At 41.9% G+C, this 22,847-nt stretch overlaps 1 protein-coding gene across 1 annotated transcript in view; it reads left to right on the top strand.

The window, feature by feature from the left end:
- Positions 1-22,847, top strand: part of GSG1L (GSG1-like) — a 52,907-nt gene that overhangs the window by 24,819 nt on the left and 5,241 nt on the right. Inside the window, exons 3-6 of the mRNA XM_010022303.1 lie at positions 6,032-6,184; positions 10,303-10,414; positions 15,105-15,272; positions 20,868-20,935. Of these exons, the coding sequence (XP_010020605.1) occupies positions 6,032-6,184; positions 10,303-10,414; positions 15,105-15,272; positions 20,868-20,935 (501 nt within the window). The remainder of the gene's footprint in view (positions 1-6,031; positions 6,185-10,302; positions 10,415-15,104; positions 15,273-20,867; positions 20,936-22,847) is intronic.

Below are 22,847 nucleotides of genomic sequence, written 5' to 3'. Positions count from 1 at the left end.
TGAGAATTAGATCTCAATAAGGAACAAGGAAGTGCAAAAGGACTGTTGAGGTCATTCCTTCCACAGCAATCTCTTCTCCCTTTCACTTCCTTTCCCAGGAAGGGTGACAACAAGGGCCTGCCCCCAATTTTTCAGTTACTAAGTTCTGGGTCCCTCAGTACCTTACAGAGAGGACTTTCATAATCAAAAAATAAACCAAGGAGAAGGACTTATCCCCAGGTGCTCTCTCTCCCTTCTCCAGTGCAAGTGTTAAATTCATAAAGTAGGACATACAGACCCGAGGCTCTCAAAGGCAAGTGAGAATAAGTTGCTGGTACTATGAACAAGGGTAACAACTCCCCCATCTCCCCTGCTGACTATGCTGCATGTAACATAGTTAACATGACTCAGCAGTCTCCTTTAGGAATAGTAATATTTTCCCAGAAGAGATCCTTTACAAGCAAACAAGCTCATGCCTATGGATTAAAAATGCTTTGAACTCTAACAGCAATTGCTCTGTTGGCCACCTCTTCAGTGTTGCCTTGAGAACATGTACTAATACTGGATCTTTGACAGTAATTTTCATGACCTGACCAGCCTGGAGAAGCAGCCAGGAGGGGATTTCAATATCGTTATTTCATCTGGAGACAGAGCCTCACAAGCCTCACAAGCTGGCTTCAGGAGCTGTTGGCATGGTGAGCTGGCACCAAAAATCAACTTTTCTGATTTGCCAACAAGGATGCATATAACTCCATGGCTGCATGTGAATGTAGGAGGTATAGATGTGTATTTAAACTCTCTAGATCTGGTTTGTCAGCTGTATTAATCTCAAAAGCTCAACAGTAATTTAAATCATGGAGCTTTGTACTTCCAGAAACAGCAGCAACTGCTTCTTTATCATCCTGCACATAATCCTGTTTAGATGGTATCCAAATTCTTGGTATTTCAGTCCAAATTGCTAATGAGTCTGAGAATGGCTTTAATAATGCAACACAAGACAACTAAGAATCGCCCTTGTATGTTATGGGGCAAGAGCACAGAAGAGCGTGTCAGTAACTTCTTGACATTCATGAGGTCAGTTCAACGAGAGCGCTCTCTCAGAAAAGTTGGAGTCAGCAACTGTTGGCTTTTTATGACATGAAATCACAGTGGATTTCAACAAAGAATACTTGATGCTTTGATATGTATTTTCGCTCCAGGTACTGTGAATGGTCCCTTAATGTTTCTTACTCCAAAGGAAAAAGTCCAGATGCGTACCAACAGAATAACCTATGACAACAACAGCAGTACCTCAGTTTCATATTTATACTTCTTAACTTGGATACCAAACAGTCAAAATCACACCAAAATTCTTGGAAGTCATTAACCATACTGATGGATTCCTTAATCAGGAATTCACTGAAATGCGGTCTGATGCCTTGAGTTCTAAGCAGAATTTCTATGGCTTTTTTTGGAATTCTTATTTCAAAGGAAACTCAGCACTGGGGATTCCTGACTTCGAGTGCTCCTTGGTGAGAGCTAATAGCGTGTTCACTTACAATGTCTTCCCTGGTGATCAGGGCTGACCTGAAATAAATTCACATTTTGTGAAGAACTTCTGAGCCCCAAGAGTCATTGCAGGCTGAGGTAAAGCTTCCTTACCTCAATGTCAAAAAAATATCAGCTTGTTTCATTCAGTCAGAACTGAAACATCCTTTTGTTACCATGTTATCTCTGGCAGATGTACTTAACATGATCACCAGCTTTGCAGAAATGCATTCTGTACCTATGAATCTTCTTTCGAAATGTTGATGCTGCCCTCCACTGTCTGACAGAAATGCAAGGGACTGATCTTGTCAGATGGTTCATGATGTACCTGAGTTCCTAAAATTTCAGCAATCATGTGGGTAACAGTTACCTTTTCATTCACAGTGAAGAGTATGTTCACTTCACTTGGGGTTGCCGGAAAATTAATTTCCTTGGCATGTAACAATGCTCATGCGGTGGCTAATTCTATAGGGAGGTGGCACAGATGCTTTTCACCATGAACTCCACAGAGAAAGCAATTTCTCAGTATATTGTTAAGGAAATAACAATTCCTTCAGAGACACGAAGACGTTCAGTAGTGTCCTGACTAATTTATTGATCTTCTTACAAAATCAGAATCTCTGGACAATGACAGAAGCACAGATGCAGGACAATGTTTTCATTTTAGGCAAAGCTGGTGATCATAGAGTGCAATCTGTCTTGAGATGAAGGTTATATCATTCCTTCTGAGGTAGGAGTCCTATAATGTAAGTCGATTTATGTGAAATTTTTTGGTGAGGCCCAGCTTTGCCACCTCAAGTTCCAGGTGAGCAGCTTGGCCCAGGTCCTGGACTTCCAGTACTTTTGCTTCACAAGGATATTGTCCTGAAGATGGTGACCCTTCTACCTCCAGGAACAGCTTCACAGTCTGTGGTGTTCAACTTCAGAACAATCCCACCTGTGACCCACAGCACCTTCTTTGCACAAGTACAGTCAGATTCATGAATAGGCAAGTTAAAAATCATAACAGCAACGAAGACCAAAAGATGAGAGAAGGCCGGTGATTTATAAGAACACAGACCCTCAGATACAAGACATCCACGTGGAAGTCTCCAAATGAACCAAGTTGTGACTCCTCTGAAGAAAAGATTTTTCACAAAAGCTAAGTTAGGCCAGACAAATCCCTTGAGCAGAGGACACAGGGTGGTGGGAAATAAGACAGACAGACAGAAGAGGTGACAGCACAGGTGACAGCAGAGAAGACAGAGAAAGAGAAAAATCCTCTGGAGAATTTCGTCCCCCTCACTTGGCATGACTGAGGTCTCCTCAAGAGAAGGAGCTCTCTACTTTGCAGGCAGGAGGCTGTAAGAGATTGTAAGTGGAAGTAAGTAATGCCAAGTGACTGCCTCATGAATCTCATGTTGAGAGAAGAGCTGTGGGAGATCACTTCACCATCAGCACAGAACAGAAAGACACTGTCTCCTGAATTAATAACCTGAATCAATTGTTCTGCTTCTGGCAGCCACAGGAAGATGCAAAATCCAGATATAGCTTGCACTTTCTGGAAGTTATTATTTCAGATTAAATTAAAAATCAAAGCAGGCAGGACAGGACATACTCAGAAGCATGCAAGCACTGCATGTGTGACTTACTTTCCCCACATTAAATGCATTTTAAAAAGTCACAGAGCAGATACTCAGTGTACACCGTGAAATAAGACATGAGAGCTAGACATAGAGTTCCTTTCCAGATATAATCAGGGCCCCCTAAATAAACGGTTTAGGGTGGAGGGGGCCTCTGGAAACTTGAGTCCAAGTCCCTGCTGAAAGTATGACCATCAGATCCAGCTGCTCAGGGCCTGATTTTGTCTTATCCTACTCCTGTTCAACTCTAAGAGTCTGTCTCTGTTATCTACATCCTTCCATGAGGCAGCTGTAGACAGCAAGACCTTTGCCTTCTACAGTACAAGAAGGTAAAGTTCTCTCTGTCCTACCTTGTATGTCACTCTGAATGTTCACAAAACTGACTCTAGTGGTATCCCCTCACTTGCCTTCTGGACATGTTAAACTGGAATTTTCCTTATAGACATGTGCTTCCACTTCCTGTAATTTCTCAAGCACTCTACCCTTGTGCCTACAGCATCCAGTTTCAAGCACTGTTTCATAGATGGGAGGCGGATAAAAGTTGTATACAGTTGATGTACATCAACCGAACCCCCAGCCATTAACCAAACCCCCAGATCCCTTTCTACAAGCTTACACTTCAGCCTTATGTTCCCCAATCTATACATCCATCAAGGATTACACTGTCGCAGGAGCAGAAGCCAGCATTTCTCCTTGTTAAATTTCATATGGTTGCTGATTTCCCAGCATTCAATTTGACCAAGATCTCCCTCTAAGGCCTCTCTACCCTTGAGGGACTAAATGTCTCCTCCTAATTAAGTATCACCAGCAAACTGTCTTGGCATACACTCAACTCCTGTCACCAGGTAATTGATAAAAACATTGAAGAGAATTGACCTTAGAATTGAGCCATGAGGAACACCACTAGTGACCGGCCACCAGCCTGAAGTTATCCCTTGACTACAACTCTTTGAGCCCGACCCTTCAGCCAGTTGTTCACCCAAGGAAGTAGAGGACAGAGCCACACCACAGTCTTGAGCTGCAATCACTACTATAGCACTGCTCTTGTATGTAGATACCAGCAGTGAGTATACTCAAGAATTGAAACAGGGCAATAAATATCTGGGCAGATATGTTGTATATTACTCTTTCAAGTTTTGGCTGAAATATTTATGAATTAGAACTCATTAATTAGGGGTCTCTGCTGCCTCAGTTTATAGGCCAGGTATACATAATCTAATTCTTTCCAACTCAAATAATTCCATCATTCTTATGTCATAAAACTTCTGTTTGTGATAAAATGAGGTAAAATCCTTTCTTAATCCTGCCGAACAGAACAACATCCTGTTGTTTCTCACTTGTACTTCTTTTTGGAAAAGTGTGCCAGTTGCCCTGGTACCAAATTGACTAATAGGAGTGAGATAAACAGCTGTATGCTGTTAATGCAGTATTACATATACAGACACTGTGAGAAATTAAAAGGTTTATTTATTACTATCTCTGTAGTACTGTTTAAAACCTCAAAAGATCAGATATGGTGGCAACAACAAATAGTACATATTAATTCAATGCAATTATAGAGATGAGTTCCCAGACAAAATGAGAGCTGGGATCAATCTGGTCACTAAGAGGACACTCCAATATTTGACAGAAGTGAGACTGCATAACTGGTATGATAAGCTCAACTATAGGCATTATCACACATATGTTCTTACAGTGAAGAGAGAAGGTATTAATATAAGTGAAGCCTGTAGCAGTCTCTATGGTTACAGCTAACATTTTCTAATATAAGCCATTGTCTTCAGATGCTTAACTTCCCATGTTTCAACTGCTTAGGCTGAAATTTTCCATCACTGCTCATTGTTTCCAGGTGAATTCTCTAGCAATCAGGTTAGCAAATGTAGTGAAGAAATCTAGCAGATTCTCATGCTGAAACAGTGATCGGAAATTTGGCAGGGACTCAATATTATAATCTGTTCCCATCCTCTCAAATTTATTCCATGGTTTGGTGACTTTAAAAGACTCGGCACATCCTGCTAGAGGTTTTGTGCTCAAATTTCCAAATGTGACATCTACAGGGGATGAATCAGTCTCAGCCAGCCGCTACCAGATGCTGCCAGACTCACTTACCTGTGCACAACTTCAGAGTCCTGCAGAATGTGCAGTACAAACAGGGCATGTCAACTCTGCCCTTCCTCTGAAGGATTGTACCTAGGGGCTGAGAAAACAGAAGGCAGTCCAAATTTTGTGTCTGCAGCTCTTCAGCTGAGTTATAAATAACTGGCTCCACCCCACCTGGATTCTGTCTGTCTTTCTATTACTCCCAACAGCAGAGATCTGTGCAGTGGATCCAAACACCCCAAGTCAGAACAGCCATTCTGCAGGACACCAGTTTCTGTGGAACAGTTTCTAATAACATGCCCCAATGCTATGCTATAATAAACATCTTAAAACTTGGACTGAAAACATTTTCTTTGAACAGTGTTATGAAAAAAGAGGTATCCAAGCCTGTTCATCGCCCACCAGCCCATATCCTGTAAAGTATTACATGCCATCACCACCGCTAAATTCTGCTCATCTAAACCATGACACATAGAGGGAAAATGAATTCTGTGTCCTATGCTTTGGGTCAGAGGAGCTGAGAGGTTCTAGATACACCCAGAGAGGTTCTTTAGCCAAACTGGGATATTAAACAACAGCTTATTGTTTCTGCAGTATCATCTTTACCACTCTGCCACAGTTCACATCTTCATTCACCACTTTTTCTATTTTTCAGAGTTTGGGTGGTGGTTTGCTAAATTTAAACTTTCCGAATACATAATTACTCCTAGATATTCCTGATTTCCTAACCAATTTTTATAAACTTTAACCTCTTGAATGTATTTACCAACTAAGTGACCAGTTGCTGCTCTTGTGCATTACAGGTGTCCTGTGGTTATCAGTAGTATCCGAGGTGTTATACATCATGCTGTTAGTCGTCGGATTCAGCCTTATGTGCCTCGAGCTCTTTCATTCAAGCAGTGTGATAGATGGGCTCAAGTTAAATGCCTTTGCTGCTGTCTTCACTGTGCTTTCAGGTATGAACCTTGCTTTCCTTTCTGCCCAAGGAGCCACTATGAAAGAGAACTCTAAAACTTTGAAAGAATAAAACCCAGGGGCTGCAAGAATCTCTCATCCCCATTTAGCTACTGCATTTTTCACTATAATTATTTGTTACTTTGCAACAAGGACTACATGATAAACTTGCCTCTTGTCACCAAAAATACATATTCCCAATTTCACAACAGCAATGCGGTAAGTAGCCTTCCCCCGGCCCGCATAGTCATTATCCTGGCCAAAGCCTGAGCTTCCCTTTTCAGCATCATCACACTGATTATCCAATAGAAAATGAAAAAACATATAGTGTTGAAAATTCTTTTTTCCATGTTAATCCTGAAAGTAGGTGAAGGTTTGATGCTTCAAACCAAAGGAAGAAGCCCATCTTGTTCATTAGGAAAATAGAGAATGAAGAGTTCTAGTAATCACACATAGGAACAAGCCCAGTAGTAATGAGGGGACGTGTACATCTCTCAGAATAACTGTTTCAGCAGATTTTCATGCTTGATCTATACTTGGAACCCTTCAGCATATGAACTTGAGGAATTCACTTCTCTGAAAGAAGTTATCAAATCTAACCACGTAACTAAGTGTCCCTTCACGTCTCTGCTGGCAAAAAACTCCACCTCCCCAGATTTATACAGGCAACCAGCTGGCTTTTGTGAGCACTCCTGCATGGTCTTCTCTGGAAGAAAGAACTTCTGCAATAAAAGTGCATTTTATTCTGCTGTATTTCAATCTGAAAGAGATTATAACAGGCAGAGTACATTCCGTAAAGGAGTTTGTATCTTCAGGGGTAGCTTCAAATTGTGAAATACTGGTAGTGGTATAAAACTCAGATCAGATGTAGAACTGAGAGAAAAACAACAAAAAAAATCTGGTAAAAACTGCCAAAGCTTATTTTTCATCTTTGGATATAATTTGGATCTTTAAAAAAGTTCGTTCCATTTTCAAACTCAAACTACTTGGAATTCTTCAGCATTCGAGCAATTGTTTCCATGCTGTTCTCTTTCTCTTTACCATTAATCACAGTTTTGAAGTTTTGTAAGAATTACGAAGTTTTCTTTCCTACACATTTTTCTATTTTTATTTTTACCCTTCCCTTTTTATAAGTAAGTACATTGTCATGATGTTCCAAATACAAACTTCAAAATTTTACGGAGAAAAAGGATAGAAAAAGAAACAAAAAAGCCCAAAACTCCAAAAGAATGCCAGCTATTCTTTTCAGGGACAGAGATACGAGAGGAAAGAAGAAGAGCATTTTTATTTAAACTTAGCATATTTATAATGACATAGCTTAATAGAAATTAGGTAACAAAGAGGACTTTGCCTTGGAGCAACAGACCTCTTACAAAATTCATGCTAGAATTTCCTCCTAAAAGTGCAATGAGATCTTCATATCCTCATAGCTCAATATCTAAAGGTGAGAAAAAATTATCCTTCGCGTGTGGCCACCTATTGTTGTTTCTTTACCTCTTATGACCCATTAATAAAACCAAAAGACATTATAATTTTGGTATCCCTCTTAACCTTATACAAATTGAAAACCTTACATATGTCTTTCATGTAATATTGATAACAAAGCATTTTAATTAATGTGATATATTGCATGAATAATATTTTTGGTAAAGATATCTGAAAATGCTTTTAAATATCTTGTCTTTTCCAAATTTAGTTCCTTAAACTCTCCCATTACTGACACCTAGAAACAGCTCTGTTCTGCAAGGCCAATGATCTCAAGCCAGCAATAAACAGTCAGTGTCTGTGCACTCCCATCCACCCCGTCACTCCAGCACACCGTATTATCAGGACCTGTTGCCCTGGACCTGGTGGGTGGGCATACAGGCATTTTGTTCTCTTTGTCCAGCCTCAGGCAGCCAGTTAGAGGAAGAAATGATCTTGTAAATACAGCATTTGTTGATTTGTTACAGGCAGTTCATTTTATCCAAAATGTGACCATTAAAAAAGTACTATAGGATATCCCCATGGTGAACTTGGCAAAGCAAATCTAAAATAGACCAAACCAATGCATGGCATCAGGAACAAACCAAAGCAGAAGTGCATGAAGCAGCACAATGAAAGAAAGACTTGTATTGTTTTGCTATAGCTTATACATGGCATAATGCCACTGACAGCACAGCCAGGTACACATTTGCCCCCAACCCTCCCCAGCTGAGGCAGATAAAGCAATGAATGCCACGTTTTCGCTGTGGTCCCTGTGTTACATATAGCAGGACCTGCTGATGACCTCCTACTCAGCTGTATCAGTGGACTGTCATCCTGGCCTCCTACACAGCAAAAGGTTTGAACATTGCTGAAACCCCATTAAGGTTTTTCATAAACAGAACAGATCAGCTTTTCCATGTGTCAAACTTCCCAATGGCTCTGAGTGAGTATGACATATCTCAGGGCAGTCTGTAATATTTTATTAAGGTTGAAAAATAACTGACAGTAGCTGTAGGAAGAGCAAACCCCAAATTTTAATATCAATGCAATAACTGTAGCTGGAGAAAAATCCACTGAAAAGTACAGCAAGGTCCCAGTGAACTCTGGAAATTAAACATAGCCAGAAACAACCAAGGTGTGTACCAGTTTGCTGTGCTCCCATTAGGCCGCCCACCCTGCCGAAATGTTTCTTCTCTTGTGAATTGCTCTTTCCACCTCCTAACTTTGCAGTGTGTCACACCAACATGAAGCAGCAAATCACCACAGCTTCTTGTAATAAAATGTCTTTGTTCAGCCTATGCAGTTGTCTGTATCAAATATGATGTTCATCTTGCTGAAGGTCCTGCTTAACACACCTACAACACAAACGTGACAGTCCCCATCTTCCCTCCCCCAGAACTGCCCTGATTGATCAACACGTCTCGTGAGACAAATGAAGTGCTTTAGACCCTGAAAGTAAGGGGGGAAAAAAGAACCAAAATTTGGATCTGGGGATGGAAAACCAGGATCTTCCACATGGAGGAAGGGCAAATGTGGAAAAATGTAGATGGTCAGAGACAACAGCAAATGGCAACTTGAGTTAAGGTGCAAAGTGAAATATATGGGACTGCACTGTATCCCACAATGGCAGAACATCAGTATTTCTAAGTTCCTTGAAATGACGGTATAACACAAGGGGGTTTTTGACATCTGTAGGTCCAAGGTGTATCTGGGATATGATGACCCTGCCCCACTCTAGCTAACTGCCTGAATCCATGCTTTTTGTGAGCACAGCTGGGAGCATCATTCTGCACTATTGAGGTACTAAAGCAGACACACTCAAAATTACTGTTGTTAGAAAAAATCTCCAAGCATCAGAGCTGCTTTTGGCCACCACTTCCTGAAAAGTGGGGTTTGATTTTCCTCGAAGAGATGTCTAAATGTAAAGTTCAGGCATTTTTTTCTGCTTAAGCTGAAGAACCGTGCTGGCCAGCTACGTGGCAAACTCAGGCTACCCTGTGATTTAACTACAACCCTGTTCTTTAGCATCATGGTGAGTAGAGTGTCTAATCTTCACCCAGCTATAGTTATCTCAGCAAAATACAAAAGCAAGCATCATTAACATTTTACCATCAAAACTATTCCTAGAGTATCCCCTTACCACACATCATCAGGAACACTGAGTTCACTGAACTTCCCTGTGTAACTTCAAAGTGTTTTATAAGTCTTCAAGTTTATAAATTTTGGCAACTGTTCAGATAAAATATCATCGTTTGGCATTAACACATTCAATCTTGCATTGCCTACAGAAGCCTGTCTCGTTATTCCCTTACCTGAGGCCTGTCTGCAATGGGCTAAGTGAGATAACTTGTGGGTGGCATACCCCTGTTTTGCAGCAGCAAGGTTGGTGGTGATGCTAATTGTGCAACATTTTCTTCAACGGTTTTCTTTCTTTAACTCTTCTCTTATTGAGAATTCAGTACGATGTAAAATAATGAGCTTTCAGTCACACCTTTCCTCTGCCCATGCAACTCCCTCCTCCACAGTAGAATAGGAGGCATGAAAGTACAACAAAGACTCTTCTGGAGCTTTCAAAGCACTTCCAGCAGGAGCTATCTCAAGAATTATAAAAAACATTAGCACAGAAAATCCTAATATCATCTCTGCTTCTCAGGTCTCTTGGGGATGGTGGCACACATGATGTATACTCAAGTTTTCCAAGTGACAGTCAGTCTTGGACCAGAGGACTGGCGACCCCATTCATGGGACTATGGATGGTCCTTCTGGTAAGTGTCACCACCAGCTAATATCTTTCCATTTCCAACAGTCTGTTGGGATATTGTACATATCACCTCAAATTTTCAGGAACATGCATATGCATTCCCAGCTGCCAAAATGCTAAGAGCAAAAAAAAACACCATGGCCATGCAATTGCTGAGGTGTAGAGGACAGTTATCACTGACTGTGCAGCAGCAGCTGTGCATATCAGCAGGTACATAGCATTTGTAAATAAACAGCACCCACAATTACCAGCACAGATTGAGCACTCTCATTAAAGTTCAATTTAGGTACATAATTACCATGGCATTTCAGAGACTTTTAGCTTTTTTTTTGCTGTTTTTGTTTTTAATTAATGTGTCAGTTGAACCTTAGAATGCAACTTTTAACACAGCCGCAGAGGAAGGCATAGTGCTCCTGGCACCATGCTACTTCCCTGTGGATCATGCGGAGAAGGCTTAGGAAAACGGACATGACATTTTAGAGACTGATTATTTTAATTTTTTTTATCTTTCCCATTTATCTCATAAGAAACACATAAAACTAATCTGGCCAAGATATGTCAACTGTGTTATATTGCTTGCAAGTTTGTAAGAAGCTTAACGAGCACAGGAGACTGGAGAATAGAAATACCTGCAAACAACATTCACATCCCTCTAGGGGCATGAGCCTCTGGATGGCTAGGCAAAATACTTTTTTTTTTTTTTCATTTCTAAATATAGCATTTTATTTCTGTTCCATCTAAAATCAGAGACAACAACTTTTGCTAATGCCAGTAAAAAAAGTACAAATACTTCTTATGCACAGCACAGCAGGGGATTATCAGCCTTTCCTTCTCCCCTCACTATGCTGTGCTTCACAGGAGGAGTTACCAACATTTTAGTAACATGCTACAAAATAGAAATCGCATTATACTTAATATACAGCTTATTTTGTGTCTCAATTATGAATATTTACTGCATTTGAAGATGAACTTGTAAATATACTGCATTCATATATTTATAATATTTATATAAACATTTATAACAATTATGCCATAACAATTGTATAATTATTAATATATTTAAATAATAAGGCACATTATTAATTTGTAATCAGTAATCTATTTCATAATTTACTGCAATACTCAAAATTCACAATGTTGTTAAATGGCCAGCATGATAAAGCACTCATTAGATTATTCTCCTTCATCTTGTGCAAGACAAGAAGCCCCTTGTCACAAGGGTCCTGTAGGGCATTAAGAGCCCTCCCTGGGCACTCTCATCCTACCCATGCTCCGAGCAAGCTGTTCAGAGCCCAGCATCCCATCCTGTGAGGGATGGCAGCTCACAGCACTGTCTGCTCTCCTAAACTACAGCTTTGTCCCAGAGCAGACGTGGCATGCCCTGCCTGCAGCTCTGCCCAGACAGTCATAGCCACAGCAGGCTTCCATATAGGGACTGACCCTAGGTTAAGCCTCACTGTGGAGGACACTGGAGATTCCTATAAGCAGGGAAGTATGTGGGAGCAACCTCAGCCCTTCACATATTCCTGAAGTGGGATGTCAGCTTCAGTCTGTGCAGTGACTGTTGGTTCACCCTAGATAAAGCTGAGCTCCACTCAAGCTACTGCTGTCACAAAGCAGCTTTTCAGATTTGGTAATCTCTCTCCTTCCCCTTATACCTCCCAAGACAACATACTTGCCTATGCAGGACGCCGGGCAAGGTACAAAGCTCAGCTCAGTCACATCTTCCTTGGGACAGGCATGAACAGCAGCAGCATTTTCTGCCTGCAACGGTGCTCAGCAGCCTGAGTTCCTCAAACCATGTCAGTGACTGGTAGCAGACGTGACAAAGGAAGGTCTGAAAGTCAAACGCAGCAAAAACATTAGTTTCCTTCCAGCTAACACTGAACCACCATTCTGAATAGACAAGAGAGGTACAACCTCCCTTGGCATCACGCAGACCTGAACATCTTTAAGAAGGGTTAAAACAAATGCCCACCAAACTTGGTGGAATTCGGAAGTGCTGCACATGTAGCAATTTCCTTGTGCTCCATCCGGGTTCAGGTGGTGGTGTGAAGCATGACCTTTAAATACTCCTGAACCATCAGCATTGTTTACCACCTTCTCTAAAAAGCACCACTGCAGCACGCCACCAGACAATCCATCAGAGCACAAAGAATTGTAACACCAATGAAAAGTGGGGCCAGGGAGCATTCTCCACATGGCCAAGAGCCAAACGGCATGAGTGGAGATCTAGATTGCCATTTCTTTCCTAAGTTCCATGAGAAAACTTTTCTTTCTTTTTCCTGTGACTCTATTTCCCCTCTATTGAGAAGGAATGATAAAATTCCCTCTCCTCAAAATGAGAAAGGGCTGCTTGTGATCTGCTCAGATGCCCCGGGATTGAAAATGCACCTGTCATCTTACTGCACTCCCAAGCTACTGACAAAACCTGGAGTTTGGTCTCTGCTCTGGCACAAGCCGGAGTGAGCCAGGGGATTCTCCAGGCAGGGAGTTTCAGTAGCTCTGAGGAGCTGCAGATGTTCACACTCAGCCTTTCTAGAAAGAAAACAAATACACAAACCTGAGATGTTTGAGCCACAGAGGAACTTGAGGGCACAGCCCTGAGCTCAGTTACCAGAGGCACAATAGGTACAGCCCTATCACAACTGGGACACAGCTGGTATTGATGTTAAACAGGTCTTTGCCTAAGGTAGGATGTAACTCTTACAGGTAGGAGAACCCCTCTTTACACTTGAAAATAAATAACATTTAACCAAGGTCCAGAAAAACTCAAACACATCAATGGTAACTGTCTCATTATTATGATTTACCAAATGCCAGACCTGAGGTCACACTGAGGGTCTTCATTCTGTATTTCCTTCTCCAAACCTGTCAGCATTTCTGAGTCAACGATTAGACATTATCAGAGACTTTCAAGAGTATTTTTTCTCTGTATGTCGTTCCCTAGGCACCAACCAGGCACAGTGAAGCATGTGGTTTCAGCTGGCTTCTTCCTTGATATTGTTTAGGAGCCCAACTGGAAACATTTGGAGCTGTTGGAGCTTTTCCACACACTCTGTGTAGGAGGAAGACACTTGCCAGGCTTCCCTGTGCCTGGACACTCACATATAGCATGAGTTTTCTTTCCATATCTCCACCCAACCATGGAAAACCTAAGGGAATTTCATCACCCCAGTGTTCCTTCTCATTTGATTGCATCTGGCAAACAGGTTCCAAAATGACTAGGAAAGGGCTGCCTCCACACACGTCATTGCCATGGGAGTCCCTAGAGGACTTGTTATGCACTGAATTTTGAAATCATTGAAATGTGCCATTTCTGTTTATTTGAACCATTTTTTCCCCCAGATTTTTCAGCTCATGAATATGTGTTCTTTTTCAAGTTTTGTCTAATTTGAAATAAGAAACTGTTTCCTTGTCTGCAGAACCTGTGCAGAATGGGAAAACAGCTCACACCGAGGGCTCTGTTGATAATGTGTATTTATAAGATAATGCTACTGTGGCTATATGCTTTCTGTTCTGCATAATTTATATCAACGTTCAATTTGGTTATAAAAAAGGTGAAAGCAAGGAGCAGGTAAAGTGTGCAGCTGACACAGATGATTAAGTTAATCCACGTTAGTTAGGAAGCCACTGCAAACTGTATGTGGCTGGAGCTGATGGGCTGAATGTAAAGTTAGGGCAAGCCTGAAGGCAGATAAATTCTGCAGACAGAAGGAGGAATTCAGTGCCTTTTCTGTAGCCCCATTTCATGCTCAAATAGCACCTAAACGTCCTGGGGCCATGAGTTCCCCCCCAGCTACATGTGAACTTGAGATCAGTGAGGTAAAGGCTGGAGGAGAGATGCGCAGGGAGGGCAGAAGGCACCCAGGGGAAACCCAGTCCACAGTCAGGGAGCAGAGCAGCTCCCAGCTGAACTCTCCTTGCCAGGAGACCCAGAACACTACGTGCTGCTGTTCCAGCCTGGCACTGGGGCAGTCACTTTTTCTCCTCCGCTTTCCTTCTCCCTCTGTTTTCCTGTGCTCCTGGTTGGTACTTGCAGGTATCCTGCCACCGGCTGAACAAGACTGCATGATTGGAGCACTGCTCAGATTGTATCTCTGGATAAAATGGAAGTGCTGTCTTCTATTATGGTCAGGCTTTCAGAGACCAGGTATAAGCCAGGAATGCTGGAAATGTCCATGAGCCAGGAAAGAAGGAAATACAGTAGTCTGATGAAGGCATAAAAAATGGAAAAGAAACCAGCCCTGCAGTAGTGTTGTGCAGAGTCAGTCTCTCATGGATGCTGGGGAACTTGTACTGGTCCAAAAGAGGTGTTCTCTGGGGCATTACTTCTTCCAGGAGTTCATTACTGGTCTATAGATTTTAGCATTTGTTTGTGAGGCTCTGAAACTTTTCAAAGGGAAATCAAGAGGCATTGGACTCTTCTGTCAGAGTGCACCAAGTGTTCGTGTTAGCACTCTGCCACACAGTTCTCCATGGGATGAAAGTTGTGCCCAACCCCTAGCCCAGCATCCTGCCTGCATGCCTGAGCACCTGCCACAGATCCTTTGAGGTAAGATGAGAAGAACAGGTTTGTCACCACTGACTTACCTGCCTAGTAGCATCCTGTGTATGTGTGTCTCTAGGCGTCAGAAATATACCATGAGCTGCTGTCTTAACCCAGCTCTGTTTGCTGGTTTCTCTCTTCACAGTCTGGCATGGGGCTCTTTCACCTGCTGCATGGCGGCCTCCGTTACTACCTTGAACTCTTACACTAAGACTGTCATTGAGTTCAGACACAAGCGCAAAATCTTTGAGCAGGGCTTTCGAGAAGAGCAGAACTTCCTAGACCAGGAAGCCATCAAGTACTTCAGAGAAAGGTCAGTGCAGTCAGTTGCTCAATCAGTGGAGGTTTTCATGGACTCCGCTAGTCTCAGAAAATCCAAGCTCTCACCCATTTCAGCACATGTGGGTGAAGCCTCTGAGATACTTGGAGAAGATGTGTGTTAAAGACAAACACAAAAGATCCTCCTTGATTTGTTTTTTCTTAAATTTTGTGATGTCCCAGTGCCTGCCTTTTCTTACATACTCATTAAAGCACAAGACTGACAAGTCCTTACAGTATGCATCTGATTCATAGGAATTCATAAGAAGCTATGCTGCCAATGCAAGCTTATTTTCCCTCTCTGGAAAGGTAAAATTGCGGAGATACAACAAATGTTACAGCTATCCTTTCATAACATGTGTAATAGGAACCTCTCAATAATCCAAACACCTGCCAAAACATTTTCCAGCCACTCCTAGGCCACTTTGGTGTTGCCATTTTCCATAGTCACATGCCTACAACCCATCCTAGTCTTCCACACAACCCATCCTCCTGAACATCTCCACACAAATATACCACATACTTTATATCCACACAGTGCCACCCACACTGCTACTAGGGTCTTAAATGGACTGTAAGTCCTGTCTAAGCCCCAAAGGTCCAGAGACAATCCTTTACTCTGCCTGTCACAGCACATTGCCCACCCACCACACTGCTAGCCCCATGCACTCTTAGTTGTCCCATGTGGCTGCACTGAAATACGTGCTGCCTTCATTCTTTTGTGAGAAGGTTAAGGCTTTGCTTAAAATTGCAGAATGTGAACAACACACAAATATTGACCTCACACAGCCAGAAAGGTGTGATGGACTCCGTAGGGGCACCTTCACAGAATGAGGAGCTGATAGGTACAGAGAATGCCCACCAAAAGCCTATTGTTGGAAGTAATGTAAAGATATTTTGGGAACAGAAAACATAAAGAGGATTCATTCCTGTTCTTCTGACTGATTTGGCAGTTTTTCAGTGGTGGAAGAGAATGGTTGGGAAGCACTAAGGAGACAGAAGATATGAAATGATCAGACATTTCAGTAGCAAAGCGAGGAGCTCTCCTGAGCAGAAAGAACTAGAGAACTTCCATGCTTATACTTCACTTTGGTTACCCAACCTTAACTAATAGACTCTGTTGTTGCAGTTATTCCTCTGCCAACTTCCAAGTTTTCACTCTACCTTTCAGACGATCTGGAAGGATGAGAGAAATTATTCAAACAACCATGATTTTCCTAATTTTGCGTTTAGAGAAGACAGTGAATTTTAAAAAATTCTATATGTGAGAAAAAAAACCAAACACAGTGAAGAGGAAGTGGTCAGCAAGAGAAATCAACACTCAGTGAGGGAAAACAGACGACCGAATTACTAAAGTGAGAATTGCAGATGAGAGACAGGCAGAACTGTAAGCAACAATATGTTGAGTTATATTGGGAAATGCTAAGGAAACTTGATAAAGTACTGAAACAATAAATAGCAAAAACACTAATGGCAGAGGGGACAGTAATCCTCTTTATCTCACTCAGGTATTGTCTGGTTTGATTTTTATTCCTCTTGCACTCACCATATTACACACGCCCCATTTTTACATACATGTAAATCAATGCCACATAACACACAATCAAATCCATGTCGGACTGGTCATCGAGAGACCTTCACCCCAACACATTAGATTAGCAGGTGAAGGGCTCCTAAGAGCAACAACAGGTCAAATGCAGCATCAAGGCTTTTTCAGGTCTCTCGGAAGGAAGGTTTGAACTTACCTGTGCATCTAGCAGGGTATTTAACACACATGCCCAGGGCAAGTGACAAGTCCCACCTTGGCCAGTACAAACCAGTGAGGTTTTAATCCTTATTTTATATGTATTATTCAAAACAAGCTCCATACTAGGCAATGTGCATTCAGAACAGCCTATTCTTTGTGACTGCTCTTTATACTGGCCAGAGGCACCTTGACCAGTATACAGAGACAGTGCTTTGTCTCTGCCACTTGCTTCATGACCACACTGCATAGTTTGTTCTGTCCTTCCAGCTTCCCTCTTCATTTTGAATCTGTGTGAACCGTTCACTTGTTGGTCACGTCCTCCAAGCCCCTCCACACGCACTTGGCAAACACAGCTCAAGCATGTGGTGTTCCCAAACTTCATGATTATGACTTTCCTTTTTTATATCAGATTATTTTAATTGTTGTATCTGAATACATAATAAGAAGCCCAGAGTTATTGTTACCATGGGATCATTCCAGAGATTTAAAGCTGTGCAGCATTACATCCTTTCTTTTTTTTTTCTTTCATTTAGTGTATTCGTGATTGGCTTCACTGCTGTGACCTGAGGATACTCTGAGACTGGGGGGGGGTGTCCAGGGATCATCAATTAGCAACACAGTGTTGTTACATGCTGTGGGTGCCAGCAGTCCCAGCAAGCACACAACTTCCCCAAGCTCTGATCTTCTTAGCACAAATAGAAAATAACTTAAATTTTTTTCCTTCCTGTGCATATACCCTGGGATACTTCACATTCCCTCCTACTCCTACACCTCCGTGTTCCCTTTCATATCTCATAAATAAAACCCTCCAGCCTGCCTTCCTTCCAGTTACTTTGTACATATCACTACCCTCTTTGCATGTTTCTTTGCCTCAGCACGCATCCAGCACCCGCTGTACACACACATCTAGCCTCTGTGTTGAACAGACTTTGTGCAATAGGCAGTTTTCTTAGACCAGTATATTTCTAGTGAAAGTTAAATCTTTATCGTTTTTCCCAACAGCTGCATTTTGCCTGATTAAAGTTTTTTGTTAGAATATTCTCCTTCAGGTCCCTGCTCGCAGAGAAGAAATTTGCTTTATGAAAAATACTGACAGTAAAATACTGCTAACCTTGCAAGTACTTTCTCAAACTTTGTATCATTGTATTTCACTTAATTTTAATCACATGTAACTGCATATAACAAAAGACACATTAGATGAAAGAGCTGAAATGCTCCCTTGAGAGTCCCCAGTTCAACAAGTGTGCACCATGTTCACCACCCAGTGCAGGGGACGCAGCAGATAAGCCACATCAGTGCACAGCTTGCTGTCCTGACCCCCCACTTCTCCACCAGCTCACCCCATCCCCATCCCTTGCATGTCCGCCTCGCACAGCCTGCATTACTTCTGCTTGTTAACCTCCATCTCCTCATCCTAACAACTGCCTCAGCTGTGAATAACATAGGAAAGACCTTTAAAACTACGTGAATGCATGTGTGCACCCCAAATGCTGCCTGGTCTGACTACACCTTAAGCAGCGCATAGAGTTACCCAGCCCTAAGTCCACACAGCCTATCTAGAGACAGTTAAATTCTCTGACTACCTACAACTGCAAAAGCACAGACTTTGCCTCTCAACAACTGAGCATCTTACTGTTTCCATCACTGGGAAAACATTTAAAGAGCTGCTGAAAAATCAAAGATTTATGGTGTTATTCAACAATTATTTCCTTCACAGACATGAGATACTTTGAAAAGTCCAGACAACACAGATTCTGTAGTTCACACCATTAAATCAAAAGATTATAGCTCTTCAGATATAAAAGATACGATAGCCCTCAGAGTAACGCTAAGTAGAACAGCTAAATGATACAGGCTTGGAGGTATTATTCATGTACTAAGTGTTCTATAAAATTAGCAGTAGAATTATCTGTAACATGTCAGCTTTCAGTCTTTGTCCTATTATTGGTTGTCCTCCTTTCTCTGGTTTTCCTTTTGACTGTATATTTGTCTATAATTTTTGCTCATCTTTTTTATTTTTTCAGTTTATTAATTGTCAGTTCATAACAGGTATCTCTCCCCTCATTTTCTGCTCTGTTTCCTATGAATACTCTTATCCCATATAACCTTGAGCATGGTCCATTGTCTACAGTTTACCCCAGCTAGTGGTGGAGGAACCGTCCACATACCTTTCTGCTTCCTTTGCTCTGAGCATCCTTCCAGATAAGTCAAAGGGACAGGGATTCTTTGTTCTCCCTATATAGTTTGATAAGCTATGGTTGTACCTATGGGGAGGAAGATCTGGAGCAGGAGAACATAGAGGCTTGGGTAAGAGTACATGAGGATTGAAGCCTGGGGTCAAGGATAGAGGGGATGAAAGGGTGGAAATCAAATCCAGGTGAACTTGTGGAGAGGTAGTCACTGCCTTGAGCAAGGAATAAACAGTTAGTGAAGTGATACAAGAAAACTTGAATTACCAACTGCCCACTTTTATTATTAACAAGAGGAGAAAGAGTAGCAGCTTTTGGAAATACGCCCGTGCCTGGTCAGGCCATCTGAGGCAAGGAGTGTTGAATCCCTTCGCAACTAAAGGCACTGCAGACAGGGGTAAGGAGGTTAGCCCACCCTGGCACCAGTGGGGGACCCAAGAGATCAGCAAAGCCCTGTCTCTAGTCTGATATCCAGCTTTTTGGTAACTGTGAAGCAAATCTCACGTATCAGGTGCTGTTCAACCAACAGATAAATTTAGCAAGTAAATCTGGAAGAATCAGCCTTCCACTGTTCAGTCATCCATAGCACAGCACTTGCCAACTTGCAGCTGTCCATCAACACCCATTGTGGCTTTGCAGCTGATTTCACAACATTTTTCTTGCTGACTGAGCCTTTACTCTGATCTGCAAAACCAACCCAACATCAGGCAGATGCTACTGGTGACATTCTAGAGTGAACTGTGTTCAAACTGCATTGACACCAGTGGAGACAAAATGTCTCTGCAGGGATAGAAGATGTAATTTTGAAGTGCTAGGAGCTGCTTGAAACAGACGGCAGGACCAAAGCTATTGCAGAGAGAATAAATTAAGACTATTCCCAAGACTATGAGAATTAGAACTTTTCAAATCATCATTCACATATGCTATTTTCCATTTCTCTACTGTATGTTACTCACAGCTTGCTTTCTCTAACTCCATTTTGCTCATGTAAGATGTTGTGCAGATTATATCAATGCTCTCCAAAGACATGCCAACCTTTTGCTCTGATTTCCTCCTTGGTCACCTAGATATCTAAACAGGTTTTAAGCTACTGACCTACTGTAACTCCCATTTACAGAGTCAGTATCTTTTCATATGAACATCAATAAGAATTTCCAATCTGACTATTTACGTTTCGTTAGCACACAGGGATAAGTGTAACATTCTGCCTTGGATTTATTCTGTACTTTACTCTGCAACACAGGAATGTTTATCTGCAGACCTGTTCCTTCTGGAAAATTACACGGACTGGCACTTAAATGTTGTAGCACTAGCAGCATACCCACTTCCAACACACACACATACTGTACAATGCTGTTAGGTCCCGATGGTTAGAGTCATCATGAAGAGTAAAAGACTGGGAGAGATGCAGCCCTGAGCCCCTCATTTCTATTCCCCATGGCCTCTTTACATGAGCTTTCCCCTGAGAGGGGCAAAGCCAATGGAACAGAGTCCTTCGTGAGACCATTACTATCTCCATAATGGGCCTGGCTGGCTATAGATGGAGGAGCCCAGGTATGTTGTACTCTTACTGATTTTGACCCTTCCATTTCTGTACATTTGGGAGCAGCCTTTGTTTCTGTTAAAGGTGCTACTTCTATATTCTCTTTTCCAGGACTGAGGAGGAGAGGGCTGAGTCTGGGGACCTGAGGTTACAGTGCCTCCATAGCTGCTCCCCAAATAGTAAGTGACCATGGCTTGAATATGTCCAATGATACACAATGGCTTGTACCATCCCCACACTGGCTCCTTGGGGTTAAGAATAAGGTTTGCAGTAGGAAGCTATGGAAATGGAGGTTTTGTAACTTTCCCAGACAGTGTTGCCCAAATGATAATCAACTAGCATACGAACAGTACAAAATTTTCCAGGATTCAATTTAGGATGTGCACATATCCTATAATTTTATGTTATCTCAAGAAGCTGTGACTTCATAGTAGTTTAAAAATATGTTCTAATTTACACCTGTATAACTTTCATTATCGCTACCTTTTATTCATCTATATTTATCACCAATTCATGATGATGCATGCTATTGAATATTAAAATGATTGAAAGCAGCTTTGGTAGACAATAATGTTAGTATAATTAATGCCATTTCTTGCGCTTATTCAGAAAATTGCTATGCTTTTATTCAGCATTTGCAAAAATTCTTACTTTAAGCTATGGAATCAGTGGTTCAATGTACGGAGCAGTATTGGAGCATGGCTCCTGCCCTGCTCTGAATACTATACTTTTCCTTTACTCTCCAGGAAAGATGTGTGCAGTTTCATGCATCTATTTCCGTGCAAAGAAAGCAAGTGATTCTTCATTTTTTTTCAGCAGGAGGGAGACTTGGGAAGGTGACTTGCTGTCTCTGCGCTATTAAAATTTGGAAACCTCATAGTATTTTGCTGCCTCTGTCTTGCTGAGATGCACATCTCAGCCACGTACTTATGGAAGCTTGGTGTTCATAACCCTAATAATTGAGGGTCCTGATCCCTCATCAGACCTGCTGGAACAGCTCTCCAGTCCCACGTCACTGCAGGTGGTCTCCCTACAGGCATGATAGTGCTAGAATTGGTCTCCAGCTTGGTTTGTCATCAGCTCACTTGGTAAATCCTGCTCCTTGAAAATGCCATGTCAGTTGTGGACATTTCCCCAGGTAGATCCACATCCTTCACAGGCCTGAAAATATCTGTTAGTACAAAATTCATATGGGTCATATTTCCCAAGAAAATTCCCCCCCTGCCAAGCTACTGGCTAGTGCTCAAATGTGCTTATTTAATTATGAAGACTGTCCAAAGGTCTTTGTTTCAAAGAAAAAAATAACTATTCTTGACATTAAGTGTTCCAAGGAATAGAAACAAGGCTTTATTGATCCTATGCCCAGCCCTGCCCCAGTACTTCAATTTAAAGCTTACCTCCATAGGTGTGCTGACAGTGCTGTAAAAGCAAACTGCAAATGAGAAGTTTGGTATCAGGTTAAAGAACAGTGGCCATTCTTCAATATTACATCAGTGTCAGTTTCACATCAGTTACCTACTGTAATGAAATCAGATCAATATTAATAAAGTGACATGAGTGAAGTTCTGCTCTCAGTTCACAGTTTACTTACGAATCCAGATTAAGCATCAGAATCTTCATTATTTATGTTTGTTAGGGAGGAAAAAACATTAATTAAAGCTGCTCAGGATAGCACAATGCCTCACAACCTTCAGATGGAAGTCTCCTTCCTGGAACAAGCCCATCAAGCCATAACTGTCCTGTCTGTGATCAGAGGCTTCTCTTTAGTGTTGTTTCTAGCTTCATAAACTCCCAGTCTTTCTGTCACATTTACACATGAAATGGGCTCACGGCCAGCAAAGAACTGTTAATGGCAAGACAACCGCATGAAGTCAGAGCAGCCACAAAGGTTACACTGGCCCTTTGGTTATCCAGGGGCCTGCTTGTGTGAAAGAAGAGGGCACATCACCTAGGACAGTCCAAGTCCTCGCCATTGCTTGGTCAACTCATCACCTGCCTTCCAATAGCAGAGTAAATGCCAGCAGATCGTTTGAGCTCTTTCTGAACTCTTCACACAGAGGTGGTCCTGTACCAGTAGGACACGCGGATGTA

The sequence above is a fragment of the Nestor notabilis genome, unplaced genomic scaffold (genome assembly GCF_000696875.1).
Source record: "Nestor notabilis isolate BGI_N333 unplaced genomic scaffold, ASM69687v1 scaffold12959, whole genome shotgun sequence".
Classification (NCBI taxonomy): Eukaryota; Metazoa; Chordata; class Aves; order Psittaciformes; family Psittacidae; genus Nestor; species Nestor notabilis.
This window is presented reverse-complemented; position numbering and strand designations above follow the sequence as displayed.